At 42.5% G+C, this 23602-nt stretch overlaps 1 protein-coding gene and 1 non-coding gene across 2 annotated transcripts; one reads left to right on the top strand and one right to left on the bottom strand.

The window, feature by feature from the left end:
- Window positions 1-1292: 1292 nt before the first annotated feature.
- klf3 (Kruppel like factor 3 (basic)) lies at window positions 1293-20984 on the top strand. The gene is made up of 6 exons (XM_061065293.1): window positions 1293-1566; window positions 12202-12262; window positions 12990-13521; window positions 14950-15097; window positions 18579-18745; window positions 18842-20984. The coding sequence occupies exons 2-6, from the start codon at window positions 12221-12223 to the stop codon at window positions 19021-19023; spliced, it is 1071 nt and encodes a 356-aa protein (XP_060921276.1). The 5' UTR covers window positions 1293-1566; window positions 12202-12220; the 3' UTR covers window positions 19024-20984.
- A 1470-nt stretch (window positions 20985-22454) lies between these two features.
- Window positions 22455-22526, bottom strand: trnap-agg (transfer RNA proline (anticodon AGG)). Its single transcript has one exon. It is a non-coding gene; the product is annotated as a tRNA-Pro (tRNA).
- Between the last annotated feature and the right edge of the window lie 1076 nt (window positions 22527-23602).

Here is a 23602-nt window from a genome sequence, read left to right as displayed (position 1 = left end):
TGTCTTGCCAAGTGACGCCGACCAAACCTCTTTTGTCGATAAATCCTTTAAACAGGGGCTCCTTGGTGTGCGGATCTTGTTTGCTTCTTTTTACCTATTAGTATTCCAAAGTCGGGCATTTGAACATTTTAAACGGACCTTCAGGAAGATTTTTTAACAATATTGTAATATCCTGAGCAAAGAAACAACAGAATTTGGATATGTCCAACAACTGTACATGTAGCATTGATATAAAGTCAAACACTTTCATCAAAGCTCATCATTCCTTTTCTGTCATGTCCGGCCTGAGGATTCAAAATAAAAAAACAGCTTGACTCTAGCCAGGGCCATTAAGACTCTGAAACCTTTTTTCACACATGCATTCTTGGAAATTTCTAAGGAATTTCAGGTATACTTCCCCTGAAATCTTCCTGAATTACTTGTTCAAGCATGCACCTTGCAACAAAGACTGTCAGGGGTGGGGTGTCTCAGGAGGACGGACATGACCTAAAAAGAACAACAAGTGGCGGAGAATGCAACAGAGTCTGATGCTATATGACGCTATGCATGATCATTTTTATTGATGCAATGTCTAGTTTGACACATTCACTATCAACAAAAAGAGCGGAGAAAATAAATACTGGCGAAGAGAAAACATATTGAAGCAGTTTCAGTACTTGCACTGAGATTACGCCTGCAAGCACATACAGCCTATGGTGACAAGCACATTTCACTATGGGGGGGCTTGTAGTTAAAGTTCTGGGTAAAGTGGGAGTGAAAAAAAATCAGCTTTTTGTGTTTACAAATGAGGCTAATCCTGAAATCGACAGGAGGTTTTCAGGAATTTTGAGGCATGTGTGAACGCACTATTGATGTGTTGATGATGCTCTTTGTAGGCTATTTGATATAATATATTAAGGCTATATATCACATCAACTTCTCTTACTAGTCTAATTGAGGGCGGTATACCCCTTGTTTACTGCCTGTCAGCCTAATTAAATATTCAATGAGGAAATACAATTTCAATGAGGAAAAAATGTTGTTGTGGTTAAAGATTACGATTGTTGTGGCTTGAGAACAGTTCAAGTTGTTTTCTCCAACCTTGAAAAGATAATAACAACACACACACACACACACACACACACACACACACACACACACACACACACACACACACACACACACACACACACACACTCACCACCCCCGCCCCGGCCCCGCCCAGGCCCCGCCCAGCGGCCCGACCCCACGCAGAAGACACCAGACAGCGGATCATGTGACAGCACAGCAACAGTTTCTGAACTACAAACCGGAGAGAGAGACACACACACACACACACACACACGCACAGGCTGAGAGAGGAGTTTCGTAACTCGGGGAAGTTTTTCTGTATCCATCGATCACTGGACGATCACTGTCTCGTTGTTTTTCTCATGTCAGTGACACAGCGGAGCGTCGCCTGCGTCACCTCTTCAGCCCGGTCGCCTCACTGAGTTTGTCTTACTTTTTCTTTTTTTGCCGTTCAGTAAGGCAGCTGTGAAACTATCGTCTCTCCTCAAGGAATAGACTGAGCACTTCATCTGAGAAGTAAGTGTGGTACCGAAATCTCCCCCTTAATGTTTCCTGTCGGGACTTTTTACAGTATGTGTGAATGAGTGAGTGAGTGAGTGAGTGAGTGAGTGACCCCCCCGCCGGTACTCTGCTCTTATTTCCGATCTGATGAACGCTGGTAAAGCCGTAAAATGCTCCACGGTCTTTTAAAAGTAATATATGTTGAGTTAAAGTTCTTCGAAGAGAAGAAGTCCATAAATTCAGTCTTGTGGGACTTTTTAATGAGTTCGAGCTGCTTGAGTCTAATTAATTGGTCTTGCCAGTTAATTAAACTCACATTTGGCACCGCTTATTGTGTTGTTGTTGTTATTGGTGGTGGTTAAATCAAAGTCAAATCATGTTGACTTTTTTTTTGTTTTTTTTGAAGTAGAATTGATGAGAATGAGCGTCATATTTTATTGCTTGATGACTAATGATCGTAACTCTGCAGATAACTGATGCAAGCCAACAGACAGGCAGCAGACTGTCAACGCTATTTATAGCCTATAGAGCCTTTTTTAGAGCATGTCGTTGTTTAATTTATTCAAATGACAAACGGGGTCAAACACAGGCTGTTGATTCTGTTATGGGGTTGTCTTGTCTGTTGTCTGTGTGTCACAGGCTACTGGTAAGAATTAAACCGCGGCACGCAACCGGTACTGCTGGATTTCTTGTTTTTAACTGACAAAAACATTGCACGCAAACTTCTTCCCGCTGTCTCTCTTCATTGTAGCAGCTTTGCCTTTGGGTTAAAAATAAGACAGAAGATCTGTCATATTTAAAAAAAAAAAAAAAAGCCTCAGCACATTATTATTATTGATCATTTAATGAATAGAGATTGTATAGTTGTAGAACAATTGGTATGAAAATGTGTCAAAGTATCTGAACATATTGAACAACCTTCAGTGAAGCCTCACTGTCTGTGTTGGATAATTATCCCTTAACAACCTGTGACCACACATGTGATTTGACTACAGTAATGGCACAGTTTATACATTCCCTGTTTAGTTTCAGAAAAGAAGCTACAGTTTTGAGTTTTTTTTTTTTTTTTTTTTTTTGCATATTACAGATAAATTCCCTTTGAAATCACTTAAAAAGAACAAAAAGCAGAAAACTAAAGTTGCTTGACTTCAGTATTGTCATATGGCTGGATCAATCAATGGCTCCATTGATTATCAAAATCATCAATTAGTCACTTGATTAATTGCTTAATTACTTTATCAACTGTAAGTATGTATGTATGACGGACTGAATCTGTGGCAGAATGATGTAATGTGTGTGTGTGTGTGTGTGTGTGTGTGTGTGTTTGTGTGTGTGTGTTTGTGTGTGTGTGTGTGTTAGTATAAGTGACAGTTGACCCTCACTGTTAGTGTTCAGTGTCACACACATTTGACAGGTGTGTGTGCTGCAGATTCACACATTAAGTCAGACCTGCACTTCTTTGTCTTTTTACTTCATCTTTAACAATACGCATCTCTCTCTCTCTCCCTCTCTCTCTCTCTCTCTCTGTGTGTTTCTGCATCTCTGTCTCTCCCTGTTTCCTGTGCTTTGTTTCAAGGCTGAGGCTTGCGTCACACATTCCACTTGGCATATGAAGCCCTTATCCTGTTTAGAGCCCCGGAGAGAGGGGGGAGAGAGAGAGAGAGAGAGAGAGAGAGAGAGAGAAAGAGGGACTGATAGAGAGAGAGAGAAGGGAGGAGAGAGGGATGTGGATGTGGGGGGTGGAATGAGGGCGACCTCCCTCTCTCTCTTTCTGTTTCTTTGTCTTACAGTCCTCGCTTACTTAAAAAAAAAAAAGTTTTAAAAAGAGAACGAGGAGCGGATATCAGGCCTGATTTTTTATATCTGATTATTTATTTATTTGATTATGAGCAGGGCTGACACACTTAGGTACACACGCCCCAAATACCCCACCCACCCCACCCACCCCTACGCCTTTTTTTTTTTTTTCCTGAATCAACAAGCTGATGTTATCTGGTGGAACAAAATGCACCGGAGTGTTAACACACACACAAACACAAGGCTCAAAGGGCACGTCCCAGGGGAACATTAGGGCTAAACATTAAACTCCTGGATGCTGGGTAGTTGTTGATTCTCCGGTAGAAGTTTAGGAATTAGGACACTGCTCAACAGGCAGCCGTAAATATAAAAAGCTGTAACTAGTTACACAACGTCACATGCGTGCCAGCACATGCACACACACACACACACACACACACACAGTCGTGTCAAAGCACACACACACACTTTGAAACCACTGGATTGAGCCACTGTGACTCTTTGCTCACCGCTGGCCCCCTCCCCATGTTTGAGGTTCATTGAAGTTTTGTCATACTTTGGTTGAAACCCACTTCGTTTTCTGTCTCCTGCTTGTTCTTTCCACTTCCATTTTGACATAGTTTGGTCACAGCGGCTGTTTTCTTTGCCCTCTCTCTCTCTCTCTGTCTTCCCCCCCCCTCTCTCCTCTCTTTTTTTTAGGCAGGGAGGTGAAGTGTGTGTGTGCGTGCGTGTGTGTTGAGGGGGAGTGAGTAGACAGGAAACCACAGGCCCCCTGCAGCAGCACCCCCTATTTGGCTTCACTCTCCTCCTCCTCCTCCTCCTCCTCCTCCTCCTCTTCTTTACACCCCCCGACCCATCACGCAGTGTGGAAATAATAACAGTCAGACTAAACTCTGAGGGCTTCCGCTTCTCTCTCTCTCTCTCCTCTGGCAGCCTCGCTCGTTCTCTCCTTCCCGCTGTCCTCGCTCGTCTGGAAAGACTCAAAACCTCGCTCTCTCTGACAAGTATGGCTCAACGTGTACGCGTATGTGTGTGCATGTCATTGTTTGAGCCTTATGTCAACCCCAGTGTGTCTTTCAAAATGTGTGTGCCCATGATGTGTGTGATGATGGATCCTGTTTCCTCTCCCCCGCTGACGGCCCCCTCTGGCTTCCCCCCGAGGTCTGCAGGCCTGCAGCCCCACAGTCTGCTGGAGAGGAGCGGAGAGGGGCTACGTGGTTTTTGGAGTGAGTGTGTGTGTGAGTGTGTCTGTGGGGGAGTTAAAGGAGGGGAGGAGCGGGTGAGGAAACTCAGATGAGGGAATAGGAAGCCAAAATAAAAGGATAGGGGGCTTCAGCTGGGGCCTTAAAGTGAGAGAAGTCAAGAGCTGTTTTTCTAAACGTACATTCCTGAACATTTCAGGACGGGCTGCCACTGAAATCTTCCTGAGTTGCTTCTTCACATCTGACCCTCCCAGCGTGAAGTTTCCCCTATCAGGTGGGAGGAGAAGGGGGGGGGGGCATGACGTAAATAGGATGCTTAAATCCAAGATGGCAATGAAGCGATGGAGTCTGACAGCTTTTCACTTCATGTCAATGCTGCATGTAATCGGACTATTAACAGTATCAATAAAGAAGTGGAAAAGAACAGACTGAAAAGAACAGGTGAAGTCGGGATACAAATTCATCCCTTTGCATTTACACAGGCCGCTCACCCATGAACATTTGCGTGGGAAGTCAGAACATACGGGGCGTCATTTGGGGGCTAAGGAGTATAAAGTGGGATAAGGTGTTATAGGGAGCACAGAGGTACAGTAGGAGATGAGAGTTAAAAAGTTGATCCAGTTCTGAAACCTGTGATAATATTCCCTAAAGTGCTGCTGGGTTGGAACCGGGAGGATGCAGACCAAGTCTATAAATTGCTCTGGTAGCTGGAGAAATGCCAGTTAAACTTCTGGGAGCACTGCCGAGGTGCCCATGAGCAAGGCACAGAACCCCCCCCCCCCCCCCCCCCAACTGCTCGGGCGCTCTTTCCTGTGTCAGCTCCCTCACTCTGACTTCTCTCCATTAGTGCATATCAACAAGATCCTGTTTGTGCCTGTGTGTGTGTGTGTATTTCAGCCTGTGTGTGTGTGTGTGTGTGTGTGTGTGTGTGTGTGTGTGTGTGTGTGTAGCATGTTCAATAACAGTGAATTTCCAAGAAGAAAAAAAGAAGTATCGATAAGGCGAAAGTAGTTTATAAACATCTCCACTCGATAGAAGGAGTGTTGAGCAAACAGAAACGGCTGAGGAAAAGGAAATGTTAAACGCTGGATCATTAATCTGCCACCTTGATGAGTCACCTAATATGGATCGTAAATGACGAATGATCCGCTCATTCCCCGAGGGGTGTAAAAAAGGTTGCGTTCTGTTGCCTCAGCATGAAGATGTTCAAACTGAGAAGTGAGTCTGTTTAATGAGCGTTTGAGCGATTTGTCGTGTGAGACTTGAATCTGTTGTAAGACTGATGATGGGTTTACCAAAAAAAAAAAAAAAGGGTCAAGAACGGCGCAAGAGTAGGAAACAGCGGACTGTAGTCTGTGTGTGTGTGTGTGTGTGTGTGTGTGTGTGTGTGTGTGTGTGTGTGTGTGTGTGTGTGTGTGTGTGTGTGTGTGTGTGTGTGTGTGTGTGTGTCTACTGCAGCGTGTTCTTGGACAGCGCTGTTGTCTGGAGGTTTCTGCTCTCTCTGGTGATCTCATCATCTCCAGCCTGTTGCCATTACAGCGTCTGTGTGTGTGTGCGCTTGTGTGTGCTTGTGTGTGTGTGTGTGTGTGTTTGTGTGTGTGCAGCTCTGCGTGTGTCTGCGTGTGTTTTTTGAGCAAATGTGCGTGTCTGTATTCTTATTTCTTTTTTCTTTTTGTGATTTAGTGTGTGTATTCTGTTGAGCTAGCAGAAACGTGGTGTGCGGCTGTGAATGTGTGTAAGTACATGAACGTGTGTGAGCGTGAGTGTGTGGTTGAGGCAGTAGCCAGGGGCTCCACAAGCCACAATATTTTCCCCTTCAGTCATGGTGTTTTATATCATTCATAGAGAGGGAGAGAGAAAGAGCGTGGGGCGGTGTAAGGCTCAGATAAAACAGTAGTAAAGGAATGATGATGAGTGAGTGAGTGAGTTAAGAAGATCTGTAGCTGATGAGAGAGACAGAGAGAGAGAGAGAGAGAGAGAAGTGTAGGACGTGTTTGCTGAGTGGGTTGGGGTTGAGCACACAGAAGCTCTACTGACCTAGAAGGACAATATTTGCAGACCACACTTCACGTTGCACAAACACACGCCCACATGTAGAGCGCACGGGGAGAAAATATTCCTCAACAACCCAGGAAGAGCTAATTATTCACCAAACAGATGGAGAACACACACTGCTTTTTACTTTACTGTACAGGTATGTCCCCTGGGAATGCTTTTCAGAGGATTGCTTTTTTTCCACAAAAGGGTCGTAACTAAGCTCAGCTGTCGTCGCGTCTTTGTACACTTTGAACAGCGGTATGTTGGATTCGCAGTCTGTTAACTCAAATTTGCATTTCGGTGTCTTGGAAGCACGGCACAGCGGGAGCTCCACATGCACGCACACACACACGGCGCTGTGCTCCCTCCCCCCCCCCCCCCCCCCCCCCCCCCGCTGGCTCAGCTGATCCTGCCCGGCCTCTGTAACGCCTCTGTTATACTACCTCTGAAGATGGTACAGTCCCCACATTACACCTCCATGGAAATTCAGATTGAAGGCGAAACGTCACAGGGACGTAAATAGAGTGAGTTGAAAACCAGAACCCCCTGCCCTATCAAAACCAACAGACCATGAATTCCAAAATCTCCCATAAAATTTAATTTAGAGTTTAATCAAGAAATGGCGGCAGAAAGTCCTGAAGAGGCAGCAGGTGAAGAATGGGAATGTTTGGTATTTGTTGCTTAAAGCTCCTGTGAGCCAGAATGCAATTAATACCGATGCTTCTACAGGAGCTTCGAAAGCAAACCGGCCCTGTGAGGAAATGATTTCATTATTCTACTTTTGTATGTCCTTCACCACTGCAGGGGGGGGGGGGGGGGGGGGGGGGGGGACTCTAGAGATTAACAACACACAGCAGAAACAGCTTTAAAAAAAAAAAAAACACAGATTCTTTATAAGATGCACGCTGAAAATGAAGAGGGGGGTTGCATTATTTTTTTTAGCTTCAGAAAACACTACGTACACATGCACAGGACCAGATCAGCAAACAGCTGAGCCTAAACTTTGCCCCACAAGCCGAGAGCCGAAAGTCTCTCACAGGAGCTTTAAAAAAAATACAAAAAAAAAACTTGCTGCCTGTTCTTTTTCCTATGAAATGATTAATCGACAAACCATTGCAGTAAACTGATTCATGCTGAAATCACGCTGTGTTTTCTCTCGTAAAGAAGACGTTTCAAAGTTGAAACACACTTCTTTCCTGTTGTTGTCTGAATCTTTATTCTTTTTCACATTTATCATCACACACCCGAGGGGAAAGTTTGTCTGATCTCCAAACAATCACCATCCTGCTGTCACATGCTGCCTATTCTCCCCCTCTGCGCATTCCCACATGTGGGAAGGCCCAACCATCCGGCACACACACACACACACACTGCCATCCGGCACACACACACACCGCCATCCGGCACACATACACACCACCATCCAGATTAAAACACACAACATGAGTAACACACTGCTGCTGCTGCTACATGACCCAGATTTCTGCCACAGTAACCTAAACTCCCCCCCGTCTTTATTCAAACAAATGAGGAGCAGGTTTATCCCTCTTTTTAAAGGTCTCTGTGTCTCTGACGTATGAATCCACATTCAGGTGAGCAGGTGAACTTTGAGTGGAATGGTATGTTCCAGAGACAACGTGTGCTTTTTCTAGGTAATGTAGTCCTAGAGTGCTGCAGGGCTTTGGTACAGATTGAGTGATAGATGAACTGCTGATAACTGCCTTTTCTTTCTTTACATCAAATACAGATACACCCGCGTTACTTCTGCCTCCAGTCGAGCCCTGCAGTGACAAATACGTTTCTAATTATTACATTCCCAAGAAACATCCAGGAGTGTATGTGATGGATGTTTTGAACTTACTGAACTGGCTTGTCACACACAAAGACGCTCGCTACGTCACACTGCTTGGTTTATCGGGCTTCAGGAGGAGATGTCTAATCATTTATAATGGCTAACCTTTTGCAAAGGTCCTTCAGGGAAAGAGTAGCAGCAGTCTGAGAATTGTTGGGGGCGCCACCTGCTGCATTACTCGTTCGCTTGTGTTGTACTTACTCTCTGATGTACGTCGCTTTGGATAAAAGCGTCTGCTAAGTGAATTGTAGAATTATTGTTGGAACAAACTGATAGGGAACATTTTATGACAGAAAAATGTACCATTCACGATTTCTAAAACGGACGAATTGAATGCCTTTATTGAAGCTCAAATGTTGAGTTAAGTATTGTCATATTGGCGTTTTAAGCTTCTCTAATGTGAGGACTTGCTCAGCGTAACTCTTTATTATATTATGAAGTTAAAGGTACAGTATGTAGATTCTGCTGCCTGGGGGCTCTCAATCAATACTACAATCACAAAAGATGACGTTGAGGCTGCTGGGGAATCATGGGAGTTCTCTGTTAAATTGTCTTAAAAATGATATTGAAAGCATTGTAAATTATAATAACTATTAGAAGACAGCAAGTGTTGCCTCTTGTCTTTTGGTTTTTTAATTTACGGAGGGACAAAACAAGATGTTTCCATATACCGGCAGAACTTCTTATGAACAACATAACGTAACAATGCAGCGCGAGTTGTTTTGGTTTCATGCTGGTGCTCAAGGGCGACATCTGCTGGATCAAAAAGTCGCATATTCTTCCTTTTTAAACTGAATAAAAAGTGCAAGTTCACAGATTAATATGATCGTAATCTTCAGAAGCAGCAGTGCATGTTGGATTTGAACCTTAACTGGCTTTTATTATTTGGGACACACACACAGACCCTGTAATGGTGCTTTCCTTCAACATGACTTTTTTTTTTTTTGCTAATGGGATTAATTGTGAGGTGAGATGTATCTCTTGCAGAATTTAAATTATTTTATGTAGAGATAGATGGATGGACGGATTATTGATCCTGAGAGAAATTCAAAGCATCCAGTAGCAGCTTACAAGACACAGATGACATGAGACACATCTAATAACACCCACCGTCCCCCCTCCCGTATGTGTATATTAACCCGAACAAACGGATTAACAGTTAAAGTTAAACCTGTACAATAAGAGTGGACATACAGCTGCATTTATGTTGCAAGGTACAGCAGTGTCTGACAATTTTAAAGAGAACTTTTTGTAACGATACCAGAATTTTAAACTTGGATTTCTTTTTTCTTTTATTACCACATATTGCATGCAAACAAACTGCATACTTTATTGAAAAGTCAAAAACTTTGACAACCTTTCTTTCAATAACCTTTCTAGCTGCTTTGCTGTTTTGGTTGCAAATTGAAAGGATTATCATATTAAAAGGTCGGACCTAAGGTGTGAGGGGACTTCCACAAGTGGAGCAGTTTGTTGTGGTTTTGAAATTCTTGTGTCTGTCGGGTAAAACCTTGACTTTGTTTGAAGTGTAAAGGGACTCAGAGGCTGCTTCTTTTGTCCTTTCCCTGTTTCGTGATCCGTCTGTTTGTCTTTCATACCTGCTCTTATTGTCACCTCTGTGTGCCGTTCACATCCACAATTGAACAACTGCTTGTCCTCTAGATGAACTACAGCGCAATACAAACCCGGATTAGAAAACAAACCCATAAAGACATATGTACACACGAGCAACCACACACACACACACACACACACACACACACACACACACACACACACACACACAGCAAGAAACCACCTGCCTGCAGTTTCTTTGTTTCTTTGGAGCCGGGCAAAGGGCGAGGCATCAGTCGTCATGTTCACACCCTTCCTGACCCAGCAAGCCAACATCCTGCTCCGCTATTGGACCATCTGCACTGTGTGTGTGTGTGTGTGTGTGTGTGTGTGTGTGTGTGTTTGCGAGGGTGTGACGCCTGTGTTCTTGTCCATTTGTTAATAATTAAAGGCTAACATGTCTCCAGACTGTGGACTTCAATCAGGTCAAACACACACAGACTCCCTCAGGGTGAATTCTTTGATAGTTCATGTTGCCTAAATGCTAAAGTGTACACACACACACACACACACACACACACACACACACACACACACACATAAAACACACAACCAGGCCTTAAAAACCCAATACATCAATCAATAAGGCACAAACAGAGTCATTGCAGCTGCACCTGGACAAAGTAAAGGTAACTGGAACCTTTTTGAAACCTCACACGCTTTTGATCCAAACTCTCAACAGGTCTTAGTCGGTGTGTGTGTGTGTGTGTGTGTGTGTGTGTGGTTGTGTGTGTTTTTGTGTTCGTGTGCTATCACTGTCTAGTCTTTGACGCCGGCCAGTTTTTTTTTTTTTTTTTTTAACCACATCCCACCTTTAAAGGCCTCACAGGCTCGTAAAACAAGTCATCATAAATGTGTCTGTAGTCCTGTCTGAGCAGACACACATGCCGTTAATGACTTCTCTTTAAAAAAAAAAAAAACACAACCTGACAAATTGTGAGCAAAAGAGTGTGAGAAAAAATGACTTTCTGGTGGCAATTGTAAAAAAGTGAGAGAGGAGGAGTAGCTTGTTGTCTTACTTGATTTATTAGGAGGGAGGTCTGTTAAGAGCACTTACACGCAGACACACTGAAGAGACTTCTCAGGCACCTTACCAACAGACTCCTGTCTTTTCTTCCACAACCCTATCTCTTAAACTGAAGATCTATTAGGTAGTACATAACATAAAAGGAACGGCACTCTGCCGCCGATTTCAAGCCGTTACTCCGAATATAACCTGGTATCGACAAGGTTTTGAGTTTAGACTAAGTTACCATGGTGATCGGCAAGTGTTGCTGGAGCTTTATGACCTCTTGTGCTTTAAACGTCAAACTTCTGCTCACTGACTAAATTGCGCATTTACGTTGCCACACTTTCCTCTGCTCGAAGCAGCTCTGTGTTCAAGTATGACTGATGATCTGTAGTTATTTTTTAAGCTCTTCAGTGATAATGATCTGAATAAACAGAGATAGTATCTTTTTTTTTAAAACATGTGGTATGAAAGTACATTTTCATCCCAGGTGTGTGAAGCAGACTGAGTTAAATTAGTGCTGTACTTAAGTACGTTCTTTTAGCTAACTGGATGTAATCGCCTCATTTAATGTCACTTAGTGTTATGTTAGAGGGAAATGTTGTACTTGTTACTGTTTTTAATGAATTACCTTTTTTTGACTGTTGCTTTTTGAATTGAAGCATTTCCTCTGAATTGACATTTCCCCTTTAACCTTTACACTGTTTTGAAGTCAGAAGAAACCAAAACTCTCCAATAAATATATAAAAAAGTCATGATTAGACATATTGTAGCTCAGCAGTTTTTTTTTCCCCCAAACCAAATGAATCATCTCAAGACCACTCACTTTTATCTTGTGCCCCTTTGAAGGGGCCCAAACCAGAGGTTGGGAACCACTGAACTCTCATCCACCAGTATTTGTAAAACTGTAATTTAAAGTATATTTGATCGTTGACCTGAACTTATAGTCTTCTGCCATATTACTAAAGTTCAAAAGTCGTATCTCTACCTGTAAACTCTCGCTGGACAGATTGTCCTTCCTTTAAAACTGGTTATAGATAATAATAATAACCACGCTGAACATACATGGAAGTAAAAGTGTGTCAGTGTGTCGTCATATATACAAATAGTGTTTATTAATGTGTTTCCTTTTTTTGTAGGAGCCTGGCCCGAGCAGCCATGCTGATGTATGATTATCCTCTGAAGACAGACATGGAGACGGTAAGACGTGTGTGTGTGTGTGTGTGTGTGTGTGTGTGTGTGTGTGTGTGTGTGTGTGTGTGTGTGTGTGTGTGTGTGTGTGTGTGTGTGTGTGTGTGTGTGTGTGTGTGTGTGTGTGTGTGTGTGTGTGTGTGTGTGTGTGTGTGTGTGTGTGTGTGTGTGTGTGTGTGTGTGTGTGTGTGTGTGTGTGTGTGTGTGTGTGTGGAAAGATTTCATTTTGGGTGTTTTTGTGCCTGTATTTGTGTGTTCCCCATCATGCCTGAACATGTTTTTGGTAACTTATAGTGACTTTGACCTACACACACACACACACACACACACACACACACACACACACACACACACACACACACTCAATACGTGTCTAGACAAACTGGTTCCCACATTCCAGTTCTTCCTGGACAAACAGGCTGCTGTACAGTGGACATTTGCATACAATGAGAACAAACACTGCCAGGCAGTAGGCTAATGACTACACACACACACACACACACACACACACACACACACACACACACACACACACGTACACTGAGAAATAACAGTTATCCGCTCCCGAGCAGAGCTGGGTTAAAGTTTTTTGGCTGGCTGAAGCTGTTTGTGTCACAGAAACATGTTCCCCTGTTATTCAACGCAGAGCGGATATTTTTAACGGACTTTCTGCTCTTTTGTTCCCCCCTTCCCTGCTTCCACCTCCTGCATCCTCTCCTCTTCCTCTCTCTCACAGTCCTTCTACTCATCGTTAGTGAAAACCCCGGAGCAGTACGGAGTCATCTTCTCCCATCCCGCCCACCTCTACCACCCCTCGCACATGCACGCCTTCGCCCAGTCCCAGCCACACACCCAGATGGAGCCTGTGGACCTGTCAGTCAGCAAGCGTTCCTCTTCCTCCTCCTCCGCCTCCTCCTCCCCTCCCTGCTCCTCCGCCTCCTCCCCGGCCTCCTCCTCACGCAGCTCCCCGCCTTCCCCCTACTGCTCCGCGAGCCGTGCCTCCCCCCACCGCTCCCCCCAACACTCCCAGCTGCGCTCCTCGCCATCCCACAGTCTCCCTAATCCCTCACTTCCGTATCCCACCATGGTGGCTCCTCTGATTGGCTCTGGATCCGGGGTCATCCAGAGGTCCGGGGTCATGGTGTCTCCAGTGATGGTGCCTCTGTCCGTCCTATACTCCTCACCCCTCCACCTGCACCAATCCATCATGGTGAGCCCACAGGTCGCCAGCGAGGAGGAGCATCACCGAAGCAGAGAGCACAAGTCAGGTGAAGACTTATTTACTTTCTTCATTTATATTTATTCCAGAGGATTTAAGATTTAAACACACAACAATCCTCTCAGCTCCTGTGAGGGGTTTTGAAACAGACTGAAAAATACTGATGTGAGCTATAAAAGTGAACATAGCCCTCAGAATGTGCCTCAATATTTGTCTGTCTGTAACCATCAGGTATAGGTGTCAGATGTGGCGATTAACAGTTTGCCTTTGTTTACGTTTCTGCACAGTGAAGTGTCACAGTTAGTGATACAATTGACTGATAACAGACAGCAGGATGAGAATATGTCGTCAGAAAATGCTTCTCACACATGTACGGGTCAAAATCAACAAAAAGCTAAATTGACTTTTTCTACAGGGGGCACAACATTTGGCAAAAACCAAAAACTCCTCATAGAAGCCTCAAAATCAGGAACAAACAAAGCAAGTGGAAAAAAGAGAATAATTAGATTATCACAACGTTGGATCAGTTTAGACTATTTATTGTCATCTGAACCTTTGAAGAGAAATCATAAAATCTGTATGCCATTAACCCAAAATGTGGAAGTGCCTTTCATTTCCTCTGTTCATAGGGAAGCCATGTTTCTGTTTGTTATGGTCAGATGGAGGTCACTGAGATTCACATAAATCACAGCTCTGAATCTCCAGAACGCATAGAGAGTGACCAAATTCATAGCAGACCGATCTGTTTGGATTAATATGTCACAACAGGGCTGTGAGCTAAACTCATGCTTAGTAAAATAGCATGCTTGATATGTCACTGCTGACAACGATGCAAGGACTGTATTCAACATGGACGTAGTCTCAGTGATGTCATTCTGAAGAAGCGTTTTGAAGCTGAGATTGCGGCGATGGAAATGTTCTCTCAACCTAACTTTTGATCAATCTCGTAAAAGACAAAGAGGTGGAGCCTTAAGCCTCCTGGCTAACAGCTACAATGCTCCCACCTGTCAGTCAAACAAGCCACGCCCCTAATTATGCTAATTTATCCACCGCGTTTTGGCTTAATATATAATCAAAACGGATGAGTTATAAATAATTCAACCTTGTACAATGTGTACTATTCAGACCAAAACCCTTCTTTGGACCGGATTATAAACGGGTTTATGTCTTCTGTAAAAATTGTCATTTTAGGCGACGCCGGTGACCTAGTGGTTGATTTGAACACCATCTGTACAGAGGCTACAGTCCTCAAAGCAGCCGGTCCGGGTTTGAATCTGTGTGACCTGTGGCTTTCCCCACGCTCTCTCTTCTTTGATTTCTGACTCTACTGTGCTGTCTCTGTGATAAAGACATAAACAAATCCAGAAATAAAGGGGGAGGGGGGGGGGGGGGGGGGGGGGGTGTTGTAATATGTGACCTAATAAGGCTTTCTTGGCTTTTGGAGCCTGTCTTGATTATTTTTTTTATATCTTCGTAGTTCACTGTGCGAAGCCCCTGGAGCTGCGAGGTGACACCCACGACCTGCACAAGCCAATCAAAACAGAGCCTCGCCCTGAGCTAGCTCATGACCTCCACAGCAGCCATGAGATGAAATCATCAGTCATAAGGATATCACACGAATACGGGTGAGTGACACACAAACACACACTAGTTCATGTTTCTCCGTCGGCTGCAGCACTTCCCCTTCAGCTTTCAGATGGAGGTGTTGTTGCAGTTTTCATTTCTGCCAGTTTCAATTTAGATTTTTTTTAATTGTTATTTAGGTGCAGTCCCTTGGTAGGGTTTGAGTGAAAACAAACTGTAGAACTAATTTGGAAGCAAACTTGAATTAGCTGTTTTCACACATGCACTCCTGAAAATCTAAGGGCATATCGTCCTGACATGCTTATTTACCTGTCCGTCACAGTTTTCCCTGTGTGCAATGAAAATCCAAGATGGTAAAAGAAAGGAGATTGTGTAACACTGCCTTTGCATCAGTCCTGCACGTTATAAGATTTATTCATGAGTGCAAAGAACAGACATGTGAGCTGACAAAATATGAAGCAGCATCATAACCTGCACAACAACTGCACCGGTCTCTGGATTTATACGTCATCCCTCCCCGCTCGCTATTTCTGAATTTTCCAGTATGAATACCTGCTTAGTGGACTTCAGGTGGAAAGTCTACCAGGCAGCTGGCAGAACAGAGTCAGGGTGAAGTTAGGCTGGAAAATGTGGCTTTTTCGTTCACACATGCAGCTCAACCCGAAAGATCAGGACATTTTCAAGAGTTTTGTGCATGCCTAAAAAAATATGTTTGTGCCTTATGATTGAACATGTGCACAGCAAAGTTATGTCCCTTCCCCAGTGTTATCTCAGGGTCTTTCAGAGCTCCTGTGCTGTAACATCCAAGTCTCAGTGTTACACAATCTCAATAGAAGGTTGTTTGGATCTGGTCGTTTTGTCTCCAGTCTGTTTGCAAGAAGTTGTGAAGGACCGCCAGGACTTCAGTGACCACTTATGTTTAATTTATGTCTAAATTATAATATCTTATAACACCCATTAAAAATAAATATTTGGTATAAAATTGACAGAGGAAATGCATGAATCAATGCAGAGGGGATGTGTCTCGCCCCTCACTGTCTGTTCCCACGCTCTTGGTTCAAGTACTTGAATGTATGGAGAGAAAGCTGGGGCAACAGACTCAGCTGGAAGTTTTATTAGATAGACAAAAAAAAATCTAAATGTAAGAAATTATTAAGTCGCAATATACAACCCTCTGGTTTTTCAAATTTCATAAAAGTAGAGAAAGTTTTAATAGAGACAGTTCATAGTCAGACTTTTCAAAATCAGATTTATTCAGTGAAATTAGAGTACAATTATTTTTCACTCTTTTTGAAGCTCTGTGAAAACATGCAAAGAAGCGAGGTGTAAATCTGGCCTCATGTCTTTGATGCAGTGTCATTTGGGAAGCAGGTATAGGCAGCTAAGAGTCGCTAAAAGACCAGTTTGACTGACAGAGATAACAGAGGACCAGTAACACAACAACTGTCATGACTGGAAGGTGAAATTGCTTCTTGCTAAGTGTGAGGCGTGTCAGATTCCTTTGTTCCACTGTGGCGTCTTTTATTCTGTCATTTTCCGTCTCCTCCATCAGCCACGCCTCTTCCTTCTTATCACTTTCCAGTCAGTCTTTTTTTTCTCTTCCTCTTCCTCCTCTCCTCCCATTTCTTTCTCCTCCTCTCACTGCTTCATTGCTCTGCATTTCCGGTAGTTTTTATCGCTCATTGTCCAGAATTTTCACACATCTTTTATTTTTTTTCCCTCTCTAGTCTTCTGGACCCCCTTCCCCTCATTACTGCCTGTATCCTCCTCCGCCTCCTGTTTCCTCCCCTCGTTACCTAAGCTGTTATGTACCCATTGACTGTACAAAACATGGACTCATAGTCTCAGTGACATCACATATGGTTTCTGAGGAGGGGGGTTTGAAGCCCGCAGAGTGCGTCGAATGCTACCTCCACCTAACTTTGAGTCAGTCTGGAAGCAGGCAAAGAGGCGGAGCTGAGGGGGCCTTGAGGTTTCTGAAAAACAGCTACGACACGTCAACCTGTCGGTCAAATCAGCCACAACCCTTATAATACAAATTAATGAAAAACTCTCAGGTCAGATCATCAAAAACAGATGAGTTAAAAAAAAAAAATCAAACCCTGTACAGAGTGTACAAATAAAACAATTCTGATACAAACTCTGATCCAGGCTGTAAACACAAGACATCTTACCATGAGGCTAGATGAGACTCCCTGGTGTTTTGGAATCAGCCTCTAGTGGACACTTAAGGAACTGCACTGTTTGCATTGGCTTCACTTTCAACACCAGAGGTTGCCGTTTGTATACACCTCAAAGTTCTTCTGCTACAAAGTAACGGCTTTTCCTAGAAGACATTTGGGGGAGGAAGTTATAGGTGAAGGTGAGGGAGTGCTGCCAGTAAGGTCTCGCTTTGTGTGTGTGTGTGTGTGTGTGTGTGTGTGTGCGTGTGCGTGTGGGTGTGGGTGTTTGTGTTTGTGTTCGTGCGTCCAACCATCCTTGACTGACAGTTATGAGAGCGGTTGCCAACCTTGAAAAAAAAAAAAAAAGAAAAGAAAGAAGGGTGTGTCTCCATCTGTCATCACCTGTCCTCTCAAAACACACTCACACAGAACCAGTGTAAATATAGAGTATGTATGCGGTAAATAGGTCAAGTTTGCTCTATGGCGGAGTGTGTTTAGTGAGGGGTCGACTTAAGTGTGTGTGTGTGTGTGTGTGTGTGTGTGTGTGTGTGTGTGTGTGTGTGTGTGTGTGTGTGTGTGTGTGTGTGTGTGTGTGTGTGTGTGTGTGTGTGTGTGTGTGTGTGTGTAACACTGGGGTTTTTCAGCACATTCCTTTACACAGAACTGATCTGTGAGGGATTCATATTTCATCACTCAACACCTGCTCTCAACTGCCACACACACGCGCGCACACACACACACACACACACACACACACACACACACACACACACACACACACACACAAACCTCAGTGATGGTACTGAAAGACAACTCCGTCTTGTTTTTCACGTGATTTTTTAACAATCTTCTCTTCTTTTATGTTCTGCCCTGCTAACCGTTTCTGGACTTTCATTCATTGCACACGGTTTTAACACACACACACACACACACACACACACACATACGACCACAGTGTGAGAAACCCAATCTGCCTCGGCTCTGTTAACTTAAGTATCAGGCTGGAAAGATTTAAACAGATGTGCATCTACTATTACATAATAATAACATAATTTTCAGACTTTTCTTTTAAGACTTATTTCTGTTTTTTAAAGTGTTGCTCAGATTATTTGCATCACATTTCGACACACTCGCTGGTGAATTCTTTAACCGCTTCTATGGTTACAACAACACAAAGGAAAGGCGGGGTAGGGCTGAAAAACGGCAGGAGATGTTTTTCAGCTTCCTGAGTGCCGTGAGCTGGTAAACACGAGTTAAGATTTCAACATGATGAAGGGATGTGGCTATTTCTTAGTCACTTTAGATGAAGCAGCAGATCTGAACCCCTCGACTTACTGTCTCCTCTCTGTGTCTCTCTTAGGGGTAACAATCCGTCGGTAATAGTTCACTCAGGCTCACAGCATCCTCTCCCCCCGGACTCCCCCGACACGCTGAAGAAGCGGCGGATTCATCGCTGTGACTTCTCCGGCTGCAACAAAGTGTACACCAAGAGCTCCCACCTCAAAGCCCACCGCAGGACACACACCGGTAAGGGTCTCGTTTTTAAAATGTTTATTTGTATCATATTTTTTTGAAGCCTTTTTGAGTTGATAGTCATTTTTTTTTTTTTTTATCTTTGTGCAGGTGAGAAACCGTACAAGTGCATGTGGGAAGGATGCACGTGGAAGTTTGCACGTTCAGACGAGTTGACGAGACACTTCCGCAAGCACACAGGAGTCAAACCGTTCCAGTGCCCCGACTGCGAACGCAGCTTCTCCCGGTCAGACCACCTCGCGCTGCACAAGAAACGTCACCTCCTGGTGTGAGGCACCTCCACCGGGAAGCTCGAAAGAAACTCGGTGCTCGGTTTCAGCGTAGGACTGTACCACTTTGACTTGAGGGGAGATTTTAAAAGAGCTGGCTTCACACATTGGACGGTAGTCCTCAGGGTGCACGTTTAAGACCCTTTTCACCTCGTTAGCCTGAGTGTGAGCTGGCGTCAGTTTATCAAAGCATCACACCAAATGTCAGTTTCTCAGCTCATTTTCATGTTAGTAGAAATGAGGTCGTTGAACCGGAACTCTGATCAGCTGAGGAAGATTCAGAAACTTTAAAAAAAAAAAAAAAAGAGGCTGCAGAATCTCAGCTGGCCTGAGAGCAGCCCCATCTTGTGGCTGCAGAACCAAACTGCATGTACACCTGCACAGGGCATGCCCAAGCTTCTTTTTTAAATATATTTTTTATTTTTTTGCAACATCACCTCTCGTTTCTCTGCACGCTTTGCAAGTAAAGGTTGTGGACATACCGTAAACACACATACATGTTATTGCTAGCTAGGCCAATATACTGTGAAACTTTTCCAGAATGTATCATATCACACATACTGTGCATCATATCGTACATACTTAAGCTGTCTTTCATCAGCTGCCAGTCACATAACGCTAATGCTAACCCCTCCACCACACACCCCATCTGCCTCTACAAGCTTTTTTTTTTTTTTTTTCATGAAGATACATTTTAAACAGGTAGCCAGTGCTCGCTTTCTCTTGTACATAAACGCACACTTTTAAAGGCACACTCAGCAGAAAACATGCACTTAAGAAAAGCAGGTCAGCCTCAGTCTGGTGTGCTTTGATTGGTATTTGAGGGTTCAAAAATGTGGGGGGGGGGGGGGGGGGGGGGGATCCTCTGGGTCATTGTATTGTCAGAGTGAAGTGTTTATTTTGTGTTTCATTCAGAAATGTGAAGGTTGCTGCACAAGGGCATTATTATTTTAGAGAGGAAAAGACACCACTCGGTAGGTGGAAGGGTAGAAGCAATGAAATATCTAATGTCTTATATCAAGTTAATGTACCTATATGAGTTATTGTTTGGTTTGTGTTGTGACACCGTGGTTGCCTTTTCTTTTTATTGTATGACACTTTTATATAGGAAAAAAACAGAGAAATACGCTCTTTGATTTTTTGTTTATCCAGGGCAAGATTAGTTTTATTTTAACGATATACAATTTGACATAAAGACACATTTAAATCAACCGTTTCTTCATCAAAGGTCATGAGAAATGAACCAACTTTTACTCTTTTTTTTTTTTTTTTTTTTGTAAACCAACGCAAATTCAGAGCATACTTTTCTGTTTTCATAGCTTCTGGAGAACAAAAAGGTTTTGTTTATAGCGTCTTTGTACATGCCTACAATGTGCACTTTATACATAAAACATTCCCAAAGACATTTAAATCACAAGAGATTTATTCACAGATCTGCTGGTCAGTTTGATCCCCCCCCCCCCCCCCCCCCCCTGAAAAAAAGAAACCTAACACAGGTTTTGGTTTTTAGTTTAGTAACGATTCAATGCCAGGAAAGAGATCTTTTATTCACATGTAAACACACCCACATGCACACAAACACGATTTCAAACACAAGCTCAAACACCGAATGTAGCAGCTCAACTGATCTGCATTTAGCCCTGGATAATCTTTACGGTTTGCTTGTAAATGTTTTTGTATCTCTGAAACATAAGTGGTAATATATATATATATATATATATATTTTATAATTGATTTTTAGATTGAAAGGGCAATTAAAGGTTATTATTAAGCATGATTTTGATACTCTTATAATAAAGGATATTATACATTTCTATTATTTTTTTTTAATCTAATGTTGGCAATTCAAAGGGAACATGTTAAACTGTGAACATATATCTGTACAGGTCTGTCAGCAATTTTGCATTTATTTGAAAACAGAATATTCATACCACTTAATAAACTTATTGATAATATTTGCAGAATGGAGTCTTGTGTCTTCAGTTGTGTGTGTGTGTGTGTGTGTGTGTGTGTGTGTGTGTGTGTGTGTGTGTGTGTGTGTGTGTGTGTGTGTGTGTGTGTGTGTGTGTGTGTGTGTGTGTGTGTGTGTGTGTGTGTGTGTGTGTGTGTGTAAATCAATCTTTATCATAAATGTTATCTCAGTATCGTTGAGCCGCACAGAGACTGAGTAGGCCTGAACCTGTGACTCGTTTGTATCCAAAATTCAAAGTCCAGATATGTTTGTAGATTTTTTTATTTTTTTGTGAAGTGAAAAAATTATTCTAAACAAAAAAGTTCCAGAAGACGATGATAATTACGATGATTTCGATAAGGGTGACGATGACGGTAAACACAGAAAATATTCAAACCCACTCAACCTCTTTGTCCAGCCTCACAAATGCACAGGTAAAAAAAAACAAGGTAAACCACGACCGCTTCAAAGTACCGGAAATTACATCAAACCGATATAAGGAGCAAAATATAACAAATAATCAACAGAGGTAAAAATACACATTATGGCTCCTACACTCAGGACACTTAACAAAAGAGCAGGACTACACCGGACTCTTTGTTATATTATTTACACTCAACATTAATCCAAGATGAACAGCCTTCTGCAGTGACTGTGTTGGGGTTGAGAGGAGATAGAGCGCGTGACCCTACTTTCACAAAACTCTGGCGACCCCTGACATCCAAAACACATTCAGCTTTTTGCTCAAATAAATTAGTTTTTAATCATGTAATAGTTTTTCAACTGTGTTGCAAGTAAACATTAACTTTAGACCACATTCAGGCCTCTTCCTGTTTATTATTGTGGACAGAGGAAGAAAGACTGGGATGACATTTATGCACATTGGATGACACACAGAGACTTTGCAAGTCTTGTTTTAGCATTGGCTATGGCGCAAAGTAGCCTGTGTCCATTATATTTTAATATTGTTTTTATTGATCAATAAATGAAATATTCAGACGACCCCATTTGAATTCCATGCAAACCCACATGGGGTCAGGATCCCAAGGTTGGGAAGCCTGGGATTAAGAGCTACAATGCCAGTATACGGTACAAGTATTTTGCTTTTTAAACATTGTTGTACATATATAAACAACTATTTTTATTTTTTATTTTCAGGTCTAATTACAGATTTTTTCCTCAACTGTTTATAGGTTCTTGTTTTAAATTGCACATATATTTTTTATCCCTGCACGGGTTATGTACATTTCTTGTATAAGTCTATTTTTAATTGCACATTTTAAATTTGATTCATCTAGGGGTATTCTTTAAATCTTATTTATCTAATATGAACTATGATGTCAAAGATGAAATGGGGAGGACTGATGTAAACATAACCCGTTTGTGTACTCCATATAAACCAATATAAAACAGTATGTGCTTATCATAACACAAGTATTCAGACTGCTCAACATCCTCTCATTTTATGATCAGCAAAAAAATTGGGCTCGTCCGGGATTTGAACCCGGGACCTCTCGCACCCTAAGCGAGAATCATACCCCTAGACCAACGAGCCGAGCTGCTAGAAAACAGACAATAAAACCTTCATATATTTACACCTGGTATTTTCTTGTCTTTTTCATGTTATTTCCATGATAGTCTTCATAGCACAGCAGCTGATTTTTAACCTTTTCGAGTCGTAAATAAACGGAGCGACGTCCTTTGAACTGCATGAACCATATAAACACAAGTGTCGAGGCGAGGTGAGAGGATTCACTGCTGCCCATTTCCGGGTTCGTTTAAAACCTCTCAGAGTCTCTAGTTGAACGTCTTGTCACGCATCTTTTGATTGATACATGCTTTGTTACTTTATTCACAAGTTTTTATTGAATGTTAAATCTGATTGGCTTATTTAAGAGCCCACATAGTTGTAGCCTAACAAGTAATTATAGTGATAATACACCGTATGCTATGTCAATAAATTCGCGAAACGTCACTGTAAAAGCAGCATTGGGTCATAGTTCACCTTTATTTTTCGGATAGATTACACTGAATTTTGTGGCAGCAAACAAATAGACAAACAGGAACTAATCTTAATAATTAATAATTTCGTTAATTAATAATTACAGAAACAGTAATTTATAACCATGCAAACTCACGGTGATAATGAAGCTCATTCAGGTAGTTGTCTTCTTCATGGTTTTCAGAATCTTGTCGATGGTAGAAACACAATGTGTCTGACAGGTTACAGCCTCCACATAGCTGGAGCCTGGTCACTGACATACTCTACCCTCTTCCTCGTTTCTTCACAATAAAAAACTGAATGTTCTGTATTGTGCTGATTACCTTTAAGGCTCTGGATCAGACTATATGAGTAGTTAAGACCTGTAACTCCTAGACAGGAAAGTCAAGAAAAGCGTGTTCACTGTTGAACAAACCAATCAAAATGCACGATAAGCAGGGTAAAGGTAAAAGGCCTATTTTCAAGCACATTGCATGGAAGAAAACAAAGGTCATGTTTTTTAATGCTGTTAGAGTTCTAAAAAACAAATTAGTCTAGAGAAAGAAAATAAATAAATCTGTGATAAAGACCAAAGCATTGGATATTTCCTGTAATTACTTCTGTTGTGTATTTAAGAACAAAATTAAGAA

Source organism: Labrus mixtus, chromosome 2 (assembly GCF_963584025.1).
Source record: "Labrus mixtus chromosome 2, fLabMix1.1, whole genome shotgun sequence".
NCBI lineage: Eukaryota > Metazoa > Chordata > Actinopteri > Labriformes > Labridae > Labrus > Labrus mixtus.
The sequence above is the reverse complement of the archived record's forward strand: the minus strand, read 5'-3'. Positions and strand labels throughout refer to the sequence as shown.

Excerpts from the sequence above, each read along its gene's own strand:
- klf3 (XM_061065293.1), top strand. The coding sequence starts at position 12,221 with ATGCTGATGTATGATTATCCTCTGAAGACAGACATGGAGACG. Across the intron at positions 13,522-14,949 it reads AAGCAGAGAGCACAAGTCAG|TTCACTGTGCGAAGCCCCTG; the intron begins GTGAAGACTTAT and ends ATATCTTCGTAG. Across the intron at positions 18,746-18,841 it reads CCACCGCAGGACACACACCG|GTGAGAAACCGTACAAGTGC; the intron begins GTAAGGGTCTCG and ends ATCTTTGTGCAG.